Here is an 18,302-nt window from a genome sequence, read left to right on the forward strand (position 1 = left end):
TGGTCCTAGAATTAAATGCTCTAATCTCTATTTGCTTCCTCAAGCTTTTCAACTATTAAAATCTTTAGTCAGTCCATACACATCAATTACGAGAGTGAGAGACAGAATTCTAATAAAATATAATAAAGGCAAGAATTCCAAGAATAGTTAGATTTATAAATTTATTTTTTTTCTAGTGTACAAGAAGCCTTCCCTGCGATAGATTTATGGAATTGTAAAAAGACCAAAATTTATATCATGAGTGAGCACAGCGCAAATATTGCGCATGTAACTCAAGCCCGTGATCTCTCCTTCCTATATAAATTTTTAAAAAGAATACCCTCTAACAAATAAGCTACTGAAATAAGATGCTACCTTGAGCAAAAACGAATTACCGGAACTTATTGGCTTCCTTATTTACACGTTCTCCGGATCACTTCATTCAATGTTTCGAGTGCCACTCTCCATTCAGGGCTTCTTGACTCATTGCACATAATGCTGTGCATTATTTCTAGTTCTTCTGGATTTGCCTTCTTTAAAAATCCTTGTAGTAAGGACTGTAACTCTTCATCAACTGAATGATTTCCAGTACCTAAAACTGAATTATCAAAAGAAGTTGCCTCCACTTCCCGTACAGAGCAACTTGATGCCAAAGGGCACTTCTTGGCATTGCCATCATTGGCGGAAGTCGCTGGCATTTCAGGGACGTTATTCGAATACTCCTCCACCTTGAATGTAAGCTTGTGATTCCAGTACTCCACGCATTGATGATTCGGATCAAGAGCTTCAATAGCCTGACAATACTCTTGTTACCATCAGGATACAATATTCAAAAATTATAATTGGCATCAGATGTGTTGCACAAAATTTATGACAAGGATCAATATAGTTGTGTCGGTGTTATGTGCGGCAACCCATCCACTTCCCTATCCACTCAGCCAAACAGAGGCCCTTAAAAAATTTGAGCACGAGACATTTAAAAGTTGTATGGTTCTTGTTACCCTTAGTCGAATCAGATGAACCTTCTAATTAATCACAAACGGTTTTGTTTTTACTGAAGGACTCTTGTCCTGGTGAGGAAGTCTCTTGGGTGAAATTTTGGTTCCAATTGAAATTTTTTATTCTAATAAATAAAAAAGGTAATTTCTTAGTCTACCCAATGGATGTCACGATTAAGTTTTGAACTAGCATACTAGCCATTAATGATTTTAATTAAGGGGCATTAAGGTAAGCTTACATGAATGATGGTTGTGGAGAGAAACCCAAACATTTCAAGCCCATTGATGCTCTGTGGATGCTGCGAGGGTGGCATTCCTTGCTTTCCTAAGCTGCTCTGCCTACTGATTTCTTGATTTAGTCTTTGCAGCACCATTTCCCAGCATTTCTCTGGTGAGAAATTTGTGAAGGACTCGCTTGGACACTCTTCCAAAGTAACCTGAAATAAACATCAGCAAATGAGAGAAAAGTCGACAACAAACTACAATTTTTTGGGGTGTTCGGATGTGTATACTACTTAAAAGATGTGATGCAGTGAAATATGTACTAAAATGTTTTTAATTCTTAAAAATAGTCAAGAACATCGTTAGATTGTAACAAACAAATTTTATGAGTCTCTGACAAGACCAAGCCTTAGGAAGTAAAGGAACTCGGGTTTCAAGTATTTTAAAAAGTTAAATTCACTAGAACTCAGTCAAATGTGAAACAATATTTGCAGAAAAATCTAAGTTTGTAGTTTCTGGTTATGGCATTTAAAGACATATAAATTCTTACCTTAAATAAAGGCCCAAGGAGCCCAGCATCCAGTATTTCTGATATATAACTACTCATTTCTCTTGGATTGAGCACGCTAAAATATTTAACACGGCTTCTGAATCCTGTTACAGTGAACCAAATTTCAAACAAAATAAATCAGTATTTTTCAACATGTAGTTCATAACACTAGACTAGAAACTTTTAAGAAAAAACATGTAAATGCCCTACAGCGGCATACCTTTTGAGTATATTGCCTGCTTATTGCACCACATCTTTCCGAACACTACAGATCCATAATTTATAGGATTAACACAGAAGTTCAACTTTTGAATAGGACTACTTTGGCCAGTAAGAGATACCTTTACATCTGAAGGGTTGCCATTCTCAGTTTTCGACAAGTTGGTCAATGGAACACTTGAGTGTTGATGCAAAACCGAAAAATCAGTCTCAAACAACTTGTTAATATCAGATGGACAACAATTCACATTACTACCAAGTCGCATTATTTCTGGCTCTTTCTGTGCACCAGAACTACAATTTTCTTCTTCAATACACATTGACATTGTTTCAGCCGTGTCCACCATAACCTTGTTATCAAAACTGTCTGATACTTGCTGCAACCCACTTACATGCTCATCAGACATGCTATCAAGATTCAAATCGATAAAGCGTTCCTGCCCTGCCTTACCTTCATCAGTTAAGACCTGAATTTCTTCTTTGTCCTCATCTGTCACGAGGTGAGAAGCACCTAAACTAAAAGCTCCTCTCTGGGTTTCTGACTGGACTACTTCTGAAAGAGCACGACAATGCGAAGAACTGCAAGGTTCACTAATATAAAGGTTTTCTTCTGTTCTGGGAGAACATGATGGACTTTCCTTTTGTTTGGGAGAGTTGATTTCGGATGTCTCTCTCTCCTGATTCAGCTTACCAGATGTACTATCTTTGCCATTTACAGAAACCAATCCAAGGTCCTCTGATGCCCATGCTTTTACTGCATCCAATTCCCCTTCCAATGCTCTAACCAATGTGTTTAATTCATCCATAGTGTAGCGGAGCAGTACAAACTTATTGTGTGGTTCACATGAACACAAAAGATGTGCATGTTTAAGACAGGCAAAGCGGTCTATGGAGCACTTGCAGCAAGCAGCAGATAGGTGTAGGTCATAAAAGCATGAGAAACATTCTCTCTCATCTTTCAAATCAAAGTCTCTCTCCATCTTTTGAAGTCGTATGCTAGTTGGAAGATGTTCTATTCTTTCCTGCTCAATCCGGAGCCTTGTCTGAAAAAGGTGGAAGTCATAAAAATTACCTTAACAAAAATTTGATAAGTGCATAAGCAGCTTCCACCATAAATGCATGCACAATATGTATCACGTCTACAGCAATACATGTGCATAAATACATCAACACGAAAATGGATTTGAGTGTAAGCATTTGTATATGCATCAATTTACCTTAACTGCCTGGGTAAGTATCCCATCCTTCCCGCATACATTTTGCCAACTCAAATTTCCCAGTTTTTCTTTTTTGAGAAATGATAGCTCCCAAAGGGTGCGGATGGCTTCTCTAGCTGATGCTAATAGCAACTTGTCATGGGAGATTGATGTCCTGCGGCGTTGCTCACTATAGAGCTCTACTGCACTTTGCCCATGTTCTAACCAATCAACTGGGGCCACATTCACAGCCTCTGCACAATTGAAGCCACAATTAAATCCAGAATGGTATGCCCTTGGAAAGGTAAGGACAAACTCCCCAGAGTGCTGGACAGCTCGATACACTGGTACACCCTCAGACTTTAGAACCGAAGGGGATAGCTGAGTGACCTGCCACAACAAAAGAATCATAAACTTAATGCATCCCCAATTAATACAGAGATACAGTTGAGATAGGAAAAGAATAGCAAGGTTATGACAAATGCCGCGAACCAAGGACAAATCAAGAATCGCAGAAAAGTAAACATGCCACACGCAAAAGAACACAAATATTTACGTGGTTCAGCATAAAGTCTACATCTACAGTGAAGTTCTGGCAAAAGATTTCACTATTCGAAAATCAAGATATTACAAGTTTCAGCCCCCAAAACCCTAGCTCTCTCTCTTATTCTCTTTCCTGCGGTTTTCAGTATTCTCTTATATCCCACTTAAAACCCTACGCGCCCTTATATGCTGGGTTACAAGAGAATCCTAGATAGGGTCCAAGACACGCAAGAGAAAAAATGGGTTTTGCACACACAAAGCCAATTTTTTGGGTGTCGCGACCTGGTCGAAACAAAATTCGGGCCACAACATCACACAGGCAATAGAAGCTCTCGTAATATCTGAACATAAATGTGATGAGAAATAGTGGAATTGAGTGCGGTGATACCTATTTTCAGTCAAGTAAAATTAAATGGACAAAACCAGGAAAAAGTGAGGCTACAAAATGACATATACCCAAGACACTTGTTGAAATGATGAGTGTCAAGACGTGTCTGGCAACAATTTGGACAGTGTTTCCACCTTTATAAAAATTTCATATGTGCCCAGACACACTCACACACACAAACAGAGAGAGAGAGAGAGAGAGAGACATAACTAACTGTGCTTAACTTATTTCACTATGCAATAATTAAAGATGCAACAGTCCCCATGCATAATCGAGTGAAAGAAATATATGCGATCTATCCAAGCCTAACCGAAGCATAGAAATACCACTTACCAATTCATGAAGTAAATCTGGTTGTTCTTCAAACAAATCTGGTAGATGCTTTCTCATTGCATTCTCCAATGCAGAAGCATGCCTTCCAGGAATTCCATACCATATTTTTTTATCACCCCAGTGTAGATAGTTCAGTGAGTAGAGATGGTGGTCCTCGACATGCTTTTCCCAAAAACAAGAGAAATACCAGTCAATCATCAGCTCAAAAAAAGAAAACTGATTAGCTTTTCAGCTTAATGCAAAATTTTGTTTCTTCATAATGACAACAACAAAAATTGGCTTTGCTGCTGAAGATAGCATGAAAAAAATTGTTGATATTGCAACAGAAAATTTTGCCTTAATAGAGAAGAAGTTATGGAAACATTGCCAGTGCAAGTACTGGTTTGTGTTTTGCTACAAAAATATTCTTAGTATTTAATATTTTTCTTTTATTTTTGTAATAAAATAATATTTGTATGTAGCATAATGTTCAAAATAGGCATTTCACTTGTTTTGGAGCAATAATCTAATAGAAGCAAATTAACAGATATATGATTTTCAGTTTCATGCCGAAACAAATATGTTGGACACATATCCCATACTCTTGTCTGAATATCTTGTGCCCAACACGGGTACTTCATGTGCTTTTGAAGAGTCCATGTATCATAACTGAAGATAAACATTGTAATTACAGGTGAAGAATGCTTTTGGAGTTTGTTTGCAAGGTAGAAATAAAAGGTTTAAAATCATAACAGATAATACATTTTAATCTATCTTCTCTGGTAGATAAATTTTCAAGAAAATGAAGGATGAGCATTAAATTGTCGAATTTTTTTTCTACAATCCTCAATAATTCTTAAGAATTCTGAATAGTTCCAGATGCTCAAGCAGGGCAACCCTTTATCACCCAGGTTATCATTATTGTCACACGAGTTCATCCTTTTTCTAATTATTGTAACACATGTTTTTAGTGGAATTATTAAAAAGTTGAAGTATAAAATGTTAGTGGAGGGAATTTCAAATGGTGAGCGGAGCCCTTGGTGGTCCACCTTCAATTTGCATACTGGTGTTCTCTACTTCTATGCATGATCAACTTTATATGTTGAGACATAGAATGGACATTATGATGAATTGCCGGATTTTAAGATTGATAAGGGACAGGTTTCTTGGTTAAGTGACTTGGAAAATATTCTTAAAATTGGACATGGATCCTCTAGACTGTCCTCTGGTTTCCGCTGGTGCATCCACCGCATAGAAATCAATCTTCACTTTATTGATTTCATGGTACAATGCTATCGACTCGATCACCAGGGAAAAGAACAGAGAACAACAGAGAAGATCTGTGTCCTCATACTTAAGGTCATCAGGGTGACAAACTTGTTTTATTTACCCTTCTTGTTTGCTATTGAGTTCAGAAAACATTAGGAATTTCATATTATGTGGTTGTGGGCCATTGTACTAGCCATAGGTATCATTCGTTAATAATTGGACCTTGTTATATTAATGGGGCTATGTGCATTACTGTAACTAGGTCTTGTGTTATTCTTCAATTTATCAACTCTAGAACTGCCTCCATAACCCAAACCCTTTGGTTTGCCCCTTTTCCCAGGCATTTAACAACCTTAAATAGCTGGCATCTAGAATTTGCAATAACACGCACCATGAAATACCAAAAACTTCTCACCATCAAAACCTAGCCTATTCAGTCACTTTTCTAAGTTTTCTTTCTATAAACCTACAACCTTTCTTTCACCTTTTAGAAAACTCTGAACCAATAAGATTTTTATAAACTTAATCCACCAAAAAGAATACCAGTAGGTAGCATTGTTACGCATCTTTTCATGCTATTGTATTATCTTCACTGCTTCAACGAGTGAAAGGTGCAAGAGTAATTTGCAACCTTGTAAAAAAGCTTAATATTATTACATTGGCTCACCCAAAAATTTTAGATGATAAATTGTAGGCTCAATGGTAGATCTTAAGTTACTCATGTATAATGCGCAAAAAGAAAATAAAAGGCAAAAAAGAGAACAAAGAAAGTATGCCAAACTCAAAGTTCGTGGAGATTAAATGAAGATATGGGCCTAGATTGATTAAAAGAGATTTTCAAGCTATATAAATAAATAATCCACATGCAGCTTTTTATTGTTGACGTGATATTTTTGTACTTGGGTCTTTACCAAGGTCCAAAGTCCTAAAAAATCAGGTTGTTTGAGAATACCAACCATAGAATTGGTAATAGGTTTATGAGTGGAACTTCAACATCCCAATGTCAAGGGCAAGGACTAGTACCAAGATATCAGGATGCTACTGTTTGAGAAAATTTAGAAGCGGCATACTAATGCACTACAAAATTCTGACACTATCATAAGTAATCATGCCAATAAGGAGACAATAAAAGGAAAGAAAAAAATTATTTTGGGGCCTAATGGGATTTTACAAAAGTTAGACAGTAAATGTAAGGTAATATACTGGCTTCTAAAATCAAATGACCGCATCATTTTCGGCTTCATGAATGAAACTTAAATCACAGCATTTCCTATGACTTACCCAGCAAAATGATGAGAAGCACATCCCAACATAGAGCCATGGCACTAGAACTCCTGAGATATCACATCCTTCAAAAGATAGTACAGAACCTGGCAGGCGTGGAAAATTATTTAAATTCCAACCTGAAACCATGTATTGATCTGATTCACTATTTCCTGTCAGCAAAGATGATTTCCTCGGGAAACCACTACCGAAAGCTCCAGTTTCCAAATCAGCTCCATAGTACACCTGCAATTTTACAGAATAAAAATATTCATAAAAAAAAAAATACAGGCACAGATAAAACACATAATCAAGAATAAGCTATTTGACTACAATATTTCCATACCTCAACCTCATCTGTTGGCTGCTCAATGATCCGCCAATACTCGCCTTCAATATCTCCAACTGAGGGTTCCCAATGCTTGTCTTCAATCGCATTATCGTGTGAGTCCTCCCTATTCATCCCAAAATAACACTTTTTGAAATGATTGGCGAGTTTCTGAAAATCTTCAAATGTAAAGTCTGAACCAGACTGGAACCCAAACTTCTTGTCAGTGTCAAAAGTAATGCTTCCTTCAGACACTTCAGAAGTGGTATGTCTCTTGTTAGTTCCTGTCCTTGAATACCTCCTTCGTTTTCTCTTCCGGCCTCTGCTTTTCTTTATCATGGGTTCTCTATTTTGAAGCAAGTCAACTTGCTGAACCCGAGTAGAAAATTTAGCATGTTCCCAAATACTTTTGTCCTTAAGAGGGCAGGGTGGAGTCCAGGAAGGAGGAGGAACAATCCTACATATCCCATACGGTTCTGCTTTTGGGCGTATCTTTGCTATGTAACCAATAGTATCTTGGAATTCCTAATGATGGAGCATTACATAAAAACAAAAAATAATAATTAGGAATTAATCAGTCGATAAATTAACTAATTAAAATTGTACCACTGAGTGACCAAAAGACATACAATCTCCATTTTTAGACCAACAAGAAAAGAAAAAAATTATACCTCATCAGTTGGAGAAAATACAGGAGCTTCATCTATGATGGGCCTGCACGCTTCACCAGGATCCCATCTAGCTAATATCTGCTTTAAGAAGTAAACAATGTTGTCACTTAGATAAGCTTCACAAGAATGGAGGAAACAGTTAAGACATGTTTTCACTCTCAGAAAAAAGTTAACTCAGGCATGTCACTTGCAACAGCAACCAATATATATATATTGAAAGCATTTTGAACTTCTGGGAGAAACTTATAGGAAACAAAGTGGACTAAGTTTACTTTTATACAAAATATTTATTAAATATTGATTGAATCAATCGGAGAAAGAAGACATATATGAATAAAAAGTATTCCACAGCGGAAACATTCAAGGGATCTAACATGGACTAAGCAATGTTGCTGATGTGACAATTAAATTGAAACAACATTTAGTTTAGTACCTTTCGACTTTGAGGACTGCTTGAGCACTCAAGGCTGTTGTCATTTTTCTGGGCATGCCTTGAAGGTTGATCCTGCAAAGGAATTTTAGTTAGTATCTTACGTGAATCAAGTTCCATTTTTTTTTTTGACTTACTAGGAATTCTACCTGTACATGAAACTAACACATAATAATTATAGGTAATTTATGACATGCAAGGCAAATTGCAATTGGAAATGTATGGCAGAGTACACATTAAGCAACCTAGTTTCATATATAAATGTGATAAATACATATTATCTTCTAAAAGGTATAGATATAATAAACAATTTATTGTGACAGTTAGAATTTTCAATCTATTCTTAACCAAATATGACAAACTACTAAAAAATTACAAATTCAATTTCAGACAAACAATTATAAAGGACTAAAAATGATATAATAAAATTCCAAAAATGGTAATTAAATTATTATTGCACTAAAAATGATATGCTAAAATTCCAAAAATGGTAATTAAATTATTATTATTACTTTTGTGGAAAGTTCATTTCAATTAAGAGAGTAAGAGGTGAGAGATTTATAAGCACTTTATATGGTTCAATATAGGGTGGTATAAACATAAATGTGCTATTTTGAGGAAAATTACAGTGCCAAAACAGAAAAATTGTACGTACAACTAACAATAAGGCTTCGTCAATTTTGATGGAAAGTAAAGATTTGCTTATCTGAATCTATATATTATCATAAAGCTTAGGTTTCATTTGTTTCATATAATATATTTAAGGCTGAAAAGAAAACAAATAATAAGTGTAAAGAAATGCTATTGCAAAATGCAAAGTTAGATGCAGGAGATGGTGAATTTCCTCAATCCCGTTGTAAGATTTGCACCATGGAGCCCTTAGAAAAGGATTTTCAGAAACCACTATTTTAGAAGCAAACTAAGACTTGGGGTAAAATTATTATGCCTCTTTGGTTAGCATGGGGATACACTGCTTCATACTTCGTAAGGACGATGTTTCCTTAACAGATGGAATCTATGTCGGGGAAAAAAGTTAGTTATGGTCATATGAGATAAATTTGGGAATGATAGGGTTATAAATCATTGGATTTATATGCATATAAAAAATAATAAATAAATAAAAAGAGGCAGCATGTAAACCAAAGATCAAGCAAAGGAAAATCATAAACCTTCATGCTTTTCCAACAATAAGGTTCTGCTTTGGAGCGTTTATCAAATAACCGATAATCAATACAATTTCTACGCCGAAGGGACCATTTAACTTTTACTTCTTCGTAATGGCTAATACAGCATCCATTTGCAGTGAATCTGGCTCAGTGGTTGTTTCCATGCCTGAAACTGCTGAAGGGGCATTGCATCCCTCCTTAGCTACAAAGCTTATCAAGGAGACTATTTGCACAATCTGAAATTACTGGATACCCTTCACTGAACCGATTCTTGATGCTTTTACTACCAAGAATTTTAGCTGCATCACACAGAAATGACTAATGAGAATGACAAAGAGAGCTACGTACACGATCACATGGAAAATATAAAAAGCCCTAACCATACTTGAATTTAAAAAATTTAGACAGAATAAATAAGTTTATAAATGAAGAATTGTTTGTCAGCAGCTAAAGATAATAACAAGAACCCATGTACACAAATAGGGCCATGGAAGATAAACTTCTAAATGGTTTTAACAATTTCAATGGAAAGGAAATTGAAAACTAAGTTAAGATGGTCGCATCCATTGCAACAATATATAAACATAACATAAGGCCACAATTTTCTCAGGTTAACATTCCTTCTAGAAGATCTCGTTAGCGATACTACGCAAGCCGTAGGACTGAAATTATATAGAGAATAAACAGTAGTCATATCGACATTAGATAAAGAAGACTTGTTTGGTAAGAGACAATTCTATAGTCAGTGTTAAACTCTTCAAAACTAATGGTTCCTTATCAAGCAATGACGTAGAAAGTAAAGGTATAATTTGAAACAGAATGGAAGTCATGAAAGCAACTCAAGACTGGTAGGAAAAGAGCACAGAACTGAGCTTCTATACATCATTTGATAATGTCATTCATGTAGCTTAAGAACTAAATATATGGCAAAAAGAAAAGTTCAATTTGCAAGTATATCTGAAATATATATATCAAAAGTCCATTTTGATAAAATAATAATAATAATAATAATAAATTCAGTTGGTTTTACATGCTACAGATTTTGATCTTGAGGTTGGGTACACAATACAAATCAATAACCCTAGAATGATTTGCAAAAGTAATTTCTTTCCGGGAAAAAAAGAATAAAAAAATAAGTTGTATTTGTCACCATGGTTTAGACAGAAAACAAATTGAAGTTCAAGACACAAGAGTTTATCATTGAGTTTTGGCATGTAAAGGCATGTTGTTTAGCTGTATCATTACAACCCATTACCAACCTCATTGCTTCATTTTCTTTTTCCTCTTTAACTTGAATCTAAGAATTGGGGATTTAATAACCACTTCGGCTGTCCATCATGCGGTTTCTATTGAAAAAGAAGGGATCTGCAGAGAACTATAGATAACCTGTCTCTTCTTCTCTGTTTATCGCCAAAGATTAATAATTGATTGAATCTTACATAATGCTATGACTTCTCCAATTCTAACATTGCTGATGGACGACATAAGATCACTTAAAAGATATATTATCTCTTCACTCAAGAATCATCTCAAACCATCTAAACTCTAAATAATTGGATTAATTAAGGAGGGGTAGCCCAATGCACGAGGTTCCTGCCACTATGGTGACCATCTAAACTCTAAATATGATGCAAAAGAAGATCGGTCGCGTGACACCATCCCTCCAGAAAGAGGGCAGATTAAACCATAGTTCAATATAGTCATTACACCATATACGCAACATTTTACAATCTTATCATTTCGAAAACTGATCTATCAGGAAAGCATGATATCCACGTAAAGATTGCTACTGTTGCAGGAATGAGGATAATAAGCACATTATAAGCTAACTATTACACAGTTATACGAAGGAAAAAAAATAAAATAAAATAAAAAAAAAAATAAAGAGAGGTGCAGATTTTATTCAAGCATACTACGAGGAGAAATTAATTACAATGCAGTAATTGGAATTCCTTAAGTTGCAAGGATCAATAAGAAACACATTTGGTTAGACAGGTAAAAATAGACAGAATCAATATGAGAAATCTAACCTCTTTGATTTGGAAAAACTATTGCAATAACAACTGTTCTATTCACTGAGAAGAAATTATGAACCCTAATCTATCAACTGTCCACAGCCAAAAAAAATTAAAAAATTACAGAACCCTTTTCATGACCTACCCAACACAATACAGACCCATTCACCAAAAAATATTATTTTTGGCACAACACCAATTAAAAATTAAAATTCAAGAACAAGATTGTATCCTATACTGGTCTGACAAAGAACCAAACCCCCAAGAAAGAAAGAAACAATTTTAACCCAAAAAAAATTAGAATCCCTCAAAGAAACAATACATAAAAGACTCACATGCATAAATCAATCCAAACCCAATTAATATAAATAAACTTTTTGCCAAAAATTCTGTGAACCAAAATATTCAAAGGGTACAAATCAAATTTAAAAAATAAAAAAGGAAAGAAAAGGTACAAATTAATTAAGTAAAATAATATTAGATATGGCACAAAAACTTAATTGGTGAATGTGAATGTGAATGATGATGATTAGAACAGAAAACACAAGTAACATTTTCAAAATATATTTAATACTACTAAGAAAGACAAATATGATGAGAAGTACTTAGAATTTTACCTCAAAAAAAGCTAAAAAACCCTAAAATTCCACGTTGAAGCAGTGTTGCTTTTTTGTTATATTGTCTTTGTATTTAAATATGTTTTTTTAATAATAATAAATAGAAATAAATATTACTGTATTGCATAGGGACACAGTAATAATGGTAAGATAAACTCCCAAAACGCGGAAGTTGGATCTAGAGAGAGAGGAAGGGATGGGTTTTAGAGTGAGAAAGAGGAGGTCAACCAAAACTGAATGACTGGCCGCACCACGTACGCACGCGCGTATTTTAACTGACATCTGTGAAATCAATCTTTGGTTCTGAACAATGACGCGTGTTCAGTTGTGGGTCCTCTCCTTGGACAACACGTACAATGAACTGTACAATTAGAACGTGATTGTCCTTTATATTATAGGTTATTACTATCATGCCACGGACCAGTTTGGTTGAAGAACTTGTTATGGCCCCTTCGCCAAGTGAGGAAAAATGTGGAAAACCAGCTCAGAATTGATTTATATGTTTTTTAAGGCGGTAATTAAAGTCAAATGTTATTAATGCTCTTTATTTCCTTTTGTGGTTGAATTTGTTGAGTTACTTGAGTATCGGCAAATTACGATACTAAGCGTCAACTCGATTTTAACGCAACTCGTGATAAATAAATTTGAGTTGATTTTAAACGGGTTTGAATCATAAATGGGTTAACACGATCAACCCGTTTATTTAACCGTGTCGGGTTAGGGTTGAGGGGTTCTACTCGTGTAATTCGTTTATAACGCGTTTAACTCAACATATTATAATCGTGAATATAACATATGTAATATATTACATGTTTAAACTCAATTATTATAAACAGTTAAGTCATTTCAACATAAATCTTAATTACGCCTTATAATTTTTCTTTTTATTTTGATTATTTTGATTAATTGTGACAAAATTTTTATAATATTTATTATTTGATTAAATATTAAACATCTCGTTTTGATAAATAGTTTAAACAGGTTAACCCATTTAATATACAGGTTGAGTTAATATTGAGAATTCTTGACACGATTATTAAGGTAAAGTACACTAATACCCCTGAGGTTTGGCATAAGAACAGGTAGATAAAAGTTGTCCTACTTTTGGACAATCACACCCCCTTAAGTTTGATAAAATGGACAAAGACACATGACAATGGTGAATTGATTTTATTACCCTTATATATTAAATTGACAAATGCAATTAACTTATATATCCTTAAATCAAATAAGTTTAAATGGGTTATTGGGTAAAACCCATCTGCTAAACCCAAAATCCTAACCCACTTCTTCTCTTTCCCCTCTCTTTCAGACGGTCAGACCTTAACCCAAACAACTAGTAAAATATATATATATATATATATATATATATATATATGTCTGTATAAAAGTACACATATATATATCATCACCACCACAAATCACGCACACAAATATATCATCACCACCACAAATCAGATATTTGCAGAGTGCTGCTGCCGGATTTCCTTCAATATTTGCAGAGTGTAGCTTCCGGCCGGCACCCATCACCTCAGTCCCCTGCAACGGCTAAATCGGGTTCACGTTTAACTCCAGATCGAAACTTGGCGACTTCGCAGTCGCTGGAAGATCCGAGAACGCTTTGTCGGTGGGGACTAACAGGGTAATTTCGGCACCACCTTCACGGGCTTCACCTTCGGATACCCCAACGTGGCGGCGCCACCGCACTCCACCTTCTATACCGCCACTTACCACCACCAATTTCATACCCACGGTCACCACTCTTTCCTCTTTCCTCTGCCATCTCATCGCCGCCGTCCTCATAATTGGAGTCATCTTCCTCATCGTCTAACTCGTCCTCCGCCCCTGCCTCCCTGAGTTCACGGTCGCCTCCACCACCGTCTCCCCTATCAACCCACAGCCTCCGAGGTCACCGCCACCTGGGACATCTCTCTTCTAATAAAAAGCCCTAACACCGAGCTCACCGTCGATGCCTCAATCTGATTTGTTATTGGGGTATATATATTTATCATATAGATATATATTTATATAGATGAAAATGGTAATTTGTTCATTTTAAGTATTTTGATATTTTATAATTAAAATTAAAAAAATAGTGAAGGGTAAAATAGACTTTTTATATGTTTTAAGGCTCTGTTTGGATGGCAAACTTCACAAGGGCTGTGATTGTCCAAAAATAAGCAAACTTTCACCTGTCCTTAAGTCAAATCTCAGGAGGTGTTAGTGTATTTTACCCTGATTATTAAATGGGCTGAGTTTGAATTTACCTGTTTAGTAAAATACCTTTACATCACAAATCTCAGGAGGTGTTAGTGTATTTTACCCTGATTATTAAATAGGCTGAGTTTGAATTTACCTGTTTAGTAGAACACCTTTACATCGACATAACACGATTATGAATCACGAATACGAATTGTCACCCTTACTTGAGTATACATGTGAAAGTAAATAATAATTTCGACTACTGTTAGATGTGGTGGTGAAACTCACTTGTAGGTGATTCAAGGTTGAGAGTCTCCGCCTACCATACTTCTAGAGTATTGTAAACTTTCTTTAGTGTGTGTGTGTATATATATATATATATATATATATATATGTATATGCCAAGAATAATTAATCCAACGCCAGATTGGCATGCTTCCTACATTGACATATTTACAATATTCCAAGTGATATCAGCACCTAGATTTTGTTTGTTTGGTATAAATTAAATAGCAAAGAAAATATAAGAAATGAAATGATACTAATAACTTTAGTTATATTTAAAAAAGAAAAATGATAAAGAGTTAATGCATTGTACTTTTTTATATTAATGTGGACGTCATTATCCATTCAAATAAATATAGTCAATTATGTTCAACTTTCAAATGATGTATAACAAAACGGGATATTACTATATATATATATATATATATATATATAAATTACTATATAATTTATTTTAAATCATGGAAGGATTTAGCAAGACACTTGTTGGATAAGACTAAATTATTTACAATTTTAAATGATTATTATTTTTTAGACAAACTCGAAAAGGACACGGTTAGTACTTAGGATACGCCAACGACATGGCCGGCGGATATGCAAGGAAACGGACGGGACTATTTTAGGACATGACGGGTCAATTTGTAAATATTTTTAAAAATTTATGAGGTCTTAGCTCAAATTTTGAAATCTATTGGGGCTAAAAAGGTAAAAATAAAATTAGTCTTAAAAATTTAACAACAATAAGTACTTATCTATCCGGGAAAACAAAAAATACAATACAAGCATATTCACATCTTCTTTTGCTTAAAGTTTTGTTCTCACAAAATATAAGCCAAATCAAGAATATGTATAACTTGTATAGGGATGTCAACTAGGTGAGTTTGGGACGGGGCACTCCTTTCTCAAATCCACCTTACTAACAGAATTTTTTTTCTTTAACTTGATTTGGGACTCCTCGCATTGGAGTCGTCGGGACATCCCGATATACATAAATTTTAAGAAAAACGATTCAAACTGGATAAATTTAAAGTAATTTTTGTAATTTTTTTTGTAATATAGTCAATTATTTAACAATTAAAAATATCATAAAAGAAATAAAGAAAAATAAAAATTATAGCCAATAAAAGAATATTTATTTAGATATTAATTATTAATTAGGGTAGGCTCGGGGCTTGGCAGGATTTAAACTCCCTTTTCAAACTTGTTCCTAACTATATTAGGATGATCACAAATCCGTCACATTATGAGCTGAACAGGTTATATATACGTTATTATTAAGAATTAAAGAAAGTTAATTTTTTTTAGAACAATAAAATATATATTGAGGTATTATTTGTGGGTCCCTATCCTTTTCTTTTACTGTAAAATTTAAGGTGCCCGCGCTTCATAGGAAAGGATAATAAATTCATAGTAAATTAGATGCCACCTCCAAAATTTTCTATTTTTTCCACTTCTTTATTTTTTCCTCCAAATCTTCTCCTCTGATTTTCATCAAAACAAACGAGTCCTTAATCAATGTACTACAATTGCTTTAGCAATTTTTTAAAAGATAACCTTTCGAAAAAAAAATTTTAAAAGATAAAGAAAGAGAGAGCATACATAGATAAAATATATTCATAAATATTTTCAAACTCGAGGTTTGACTAGGATTAACATAACTTGATCGGGAGATTTGGATTATTCAATTGTAATGTATTGACTTTTATATACTTTGTTGATTTGTTATTTTATTATTAATGCACCAAACAATAGTCCTTTGAATTGAATTAATCATGGCGGAAAATAAAATTCAATATTAGAAGAATCCAGATGATAAGTCTACGACATAGGTAGAAATGTTTATCATGCAAACTCAACAATATTATTATTATTTTTTTTTTAAAGAAAAAGTATAATAGAAGCTCATATATAATGCAATATTGTAATAAAGCCATTGACATGCAAGTTTTGGGTAACACAATATATTAGTAACCAAACAAGGTCACATAATTGATTTACACTTTTGAACTTGAAAATAAACAGAGGATAGATAGGGAGTGGATCCAATAATGAGAGGTTGGATCCAGTGGATCAAGGGACTACAGAATTGTTGATGGAGTTTGGGTAGTGAAGTCTGATGATGGACATCACATTGATGATGATCAAAAGGAGGAGCCCAATGAAGGAAGCGATAAGGGCCCCACTACCATGGTCACAAAAAGTATGGAAATTGTCGCAAATCTTGTTCCACCTTGCATGTGAATTCCCATTCCTCCCTAGCTCACCCATGAATGCTGCTGCACTTGCCCCACCCGATACTAGACCCAGTACCATCTGATAAATAAATAAATAAATAAAGAGATAAATAAAGAAAGAAAAAATAAAGGTGAAGTATTCTTTTTCTTTTTTTTTCTCCAAGAAGTTCAAGCAACCACAATGTTGCTCGACACTAGACAATTTTCAACATATCTCGAGTAGGAGAGATTATATCGGTCTCATTAGTCAGTGATAAAATTGTTAGCATTAACATAGATGCAATACACAGAAATGATCAAAATTATTTTTAGTGGAACAGTGGTCATGTTCCGTCTAATTAGTTAGCGAAGTAGATTACCAAAATGTTTTGATGTAGAATTGACCATCGCAATATTTTTGTAACGTATTTCACTAACTGAATAGAACATGACACTATTTTAAAGAAGAGATTTTTAATCCGCCAATAGTTAGAAAGAAATTTCAATTCAAATCTTGATAGAAGGAGTATATATATATATATATATATTCCTTTTTAGATGGTGGAAGATATATGGAGGGTCTGTTTTTGCAAAAATGAAAATCATGATCATTGATAAGAAGCACACGAAGAAAACCATCGTTGCTTACCATGTCTAGAACCGCGATTATTACAAAGCGGAATCCCTTGTAATCAAACTTGTCCCCAATGAAGTCCGCCACTAACATCAACATGTTATGAAAACTAGCCATCCCATTTGCTATTACAAAGAACCTGTTATATGATATCAGCAACCAATTTACATTAATAAACATATATATAATTGGGAAAATTAAGTACATAGTTACAACAGCATTACTATTGGAGGAAATTAATTAGTAATTAATTAAGAAAAGTGTGGAAAGGTTTACACAAATGCTGGGGTGTGTTGGAACTTGGCTGTGAGAGTGACATTTATGGGTGTGCTTCCAATAGTGGCCACCACCAAGGTTTTGGTTTCTTTGTTAAGTGCCATCACAATTGTTGCTGATACCGTGGCAAAAAATGTAATTATCCTCACTAATGGAATGAACTCAATCACCCAACCCTTTGGCTTTCCTACCACCACAACTTGGTTGCATCCAACCTCTGCTTTTTCTCCACCTTCTGAAGCCATGTGTGTGTGTAGGAGTGTGTGTGTATGTGTGTTATGTTGGTGGGGAGGGCTGGTTTAATATATATAGATCAATAAAGAGGGAAATGGATCACCTATATAATTTGTTTAGTCTAATAAGCTAATTTTATGGTTGTCATTTGTGTCTATAATTTCTATGGTCTGTCTAACCAACGACTTAATTTCACGCCTTATAGTGTTTAGTTGTTAAGAAATTTGAAGCCCCATCAGAAAGAGTATTAATTACGTTAAAATGTAGCCATTCATATATGTTTTCAGAGATG

General features: G+C 34.5%; 2 protein-coding genes across 5 annotated transcripts; both read right to left on the reverse strand.

Moving 5' to 3' along the window:
• Positions 1 to 42: 42 nt before the first annotated feature.
• LOC132312535 (lysine-specific demethylase JMJ18-like) lies at positions 43 to 12,383 on the reverse strand. 4 transcript variants are annotated; one of them, XM_059810935.1, is made up of 12 exons: positions 12,167 to 12,383; positions 9,538 to 9,833; positions 8,372 to 8,443; positions 7,939 to 8,019; positions 7,286 to 7,792; positions 6,958 to 7,185; positions 4,429 to 4,590; positions 3,186 to 3,554; positions 1,970 to 3,011; positions 1,750 to 1,853; positions 1,217 to 1,414; positions 45 to 773 (listed from the first exon to the last, which is right to left on the reverse strand). In XM_059810935.1, the coding sequence occupies exons 2-12, from the start codon at positions 9,541 to 9,543 to the stop codon at positions 393 to 395; spliced, it is 3,150 nt and encodes a 1,049-aa protein (XP_059666918.1). In that variant the 5' UTR covers positions 9,544 to 9,833; positions 12,167 to 12,383; the 3' UTR covers positions 45 to 392. The 4 variants fall into 4 exon arrangements, with proteins under 4 accessions (XP_059666936.1, XP_059666918.1, XP_059666911.1 ...); XM_059810928.1 differs by lacking the exon at positions 12,167 to 12,383 and adding an exon at positions 11,565 to 12,108; XM_059810944.1 differs by lacking the exon at positions 12,167 to 12,383 and adding an exon at positions 11,565 to 12,107 and having other exon boundaries at positions 46 to 773; positions 7,939 to 8,016.
• Positions 12,384 to 16,658: 4,275 nt separating this feature from the next.
• On the reverse strand, positions 16,659 to 18,038 carry LOC132314109 (CASP-like protein 1B1). Its single transcript, XM_059813031.1, has 3 exons — positions 17,777 to 18,038; positions 17,516 to 17,639; positions 16,659 to 16,966 (listed from the first exon to the last, which is right to left on the reverse strand). Exons 1-3 carry the CDS (start codon positions 18,019 to 18,021, stop codon positions 16,724 to 16,726), a joined length of 612 nt encoding a protein of 203 aa, XP_059669014.1. The 5' UTR covers positions 18,022 to 18,038; the 3' UTR covers positions 16,659 to 16,723.
• Positions 18,039 to 18,302: the final 264 nt, after the last annotated feature.

This window comes from Cornus florida, unplaced genomic scaffold (assembly GCF_030987335.1).
Source record: "Cornus florida cultivar Cherokee Brave unplaced genomic scaffold, ASM3098733v1 CherokeeBrave_3.0.0_Hap2_Chr01, whole genome shotgun sequence".
NCBI classification, from domain to species: domain Eukaryota; kingdom Viridiplantae; phylum Streptophyta; class Magnoliopsida; order Cornales; family Cornaceae; genus Cornus; species Cornus florida.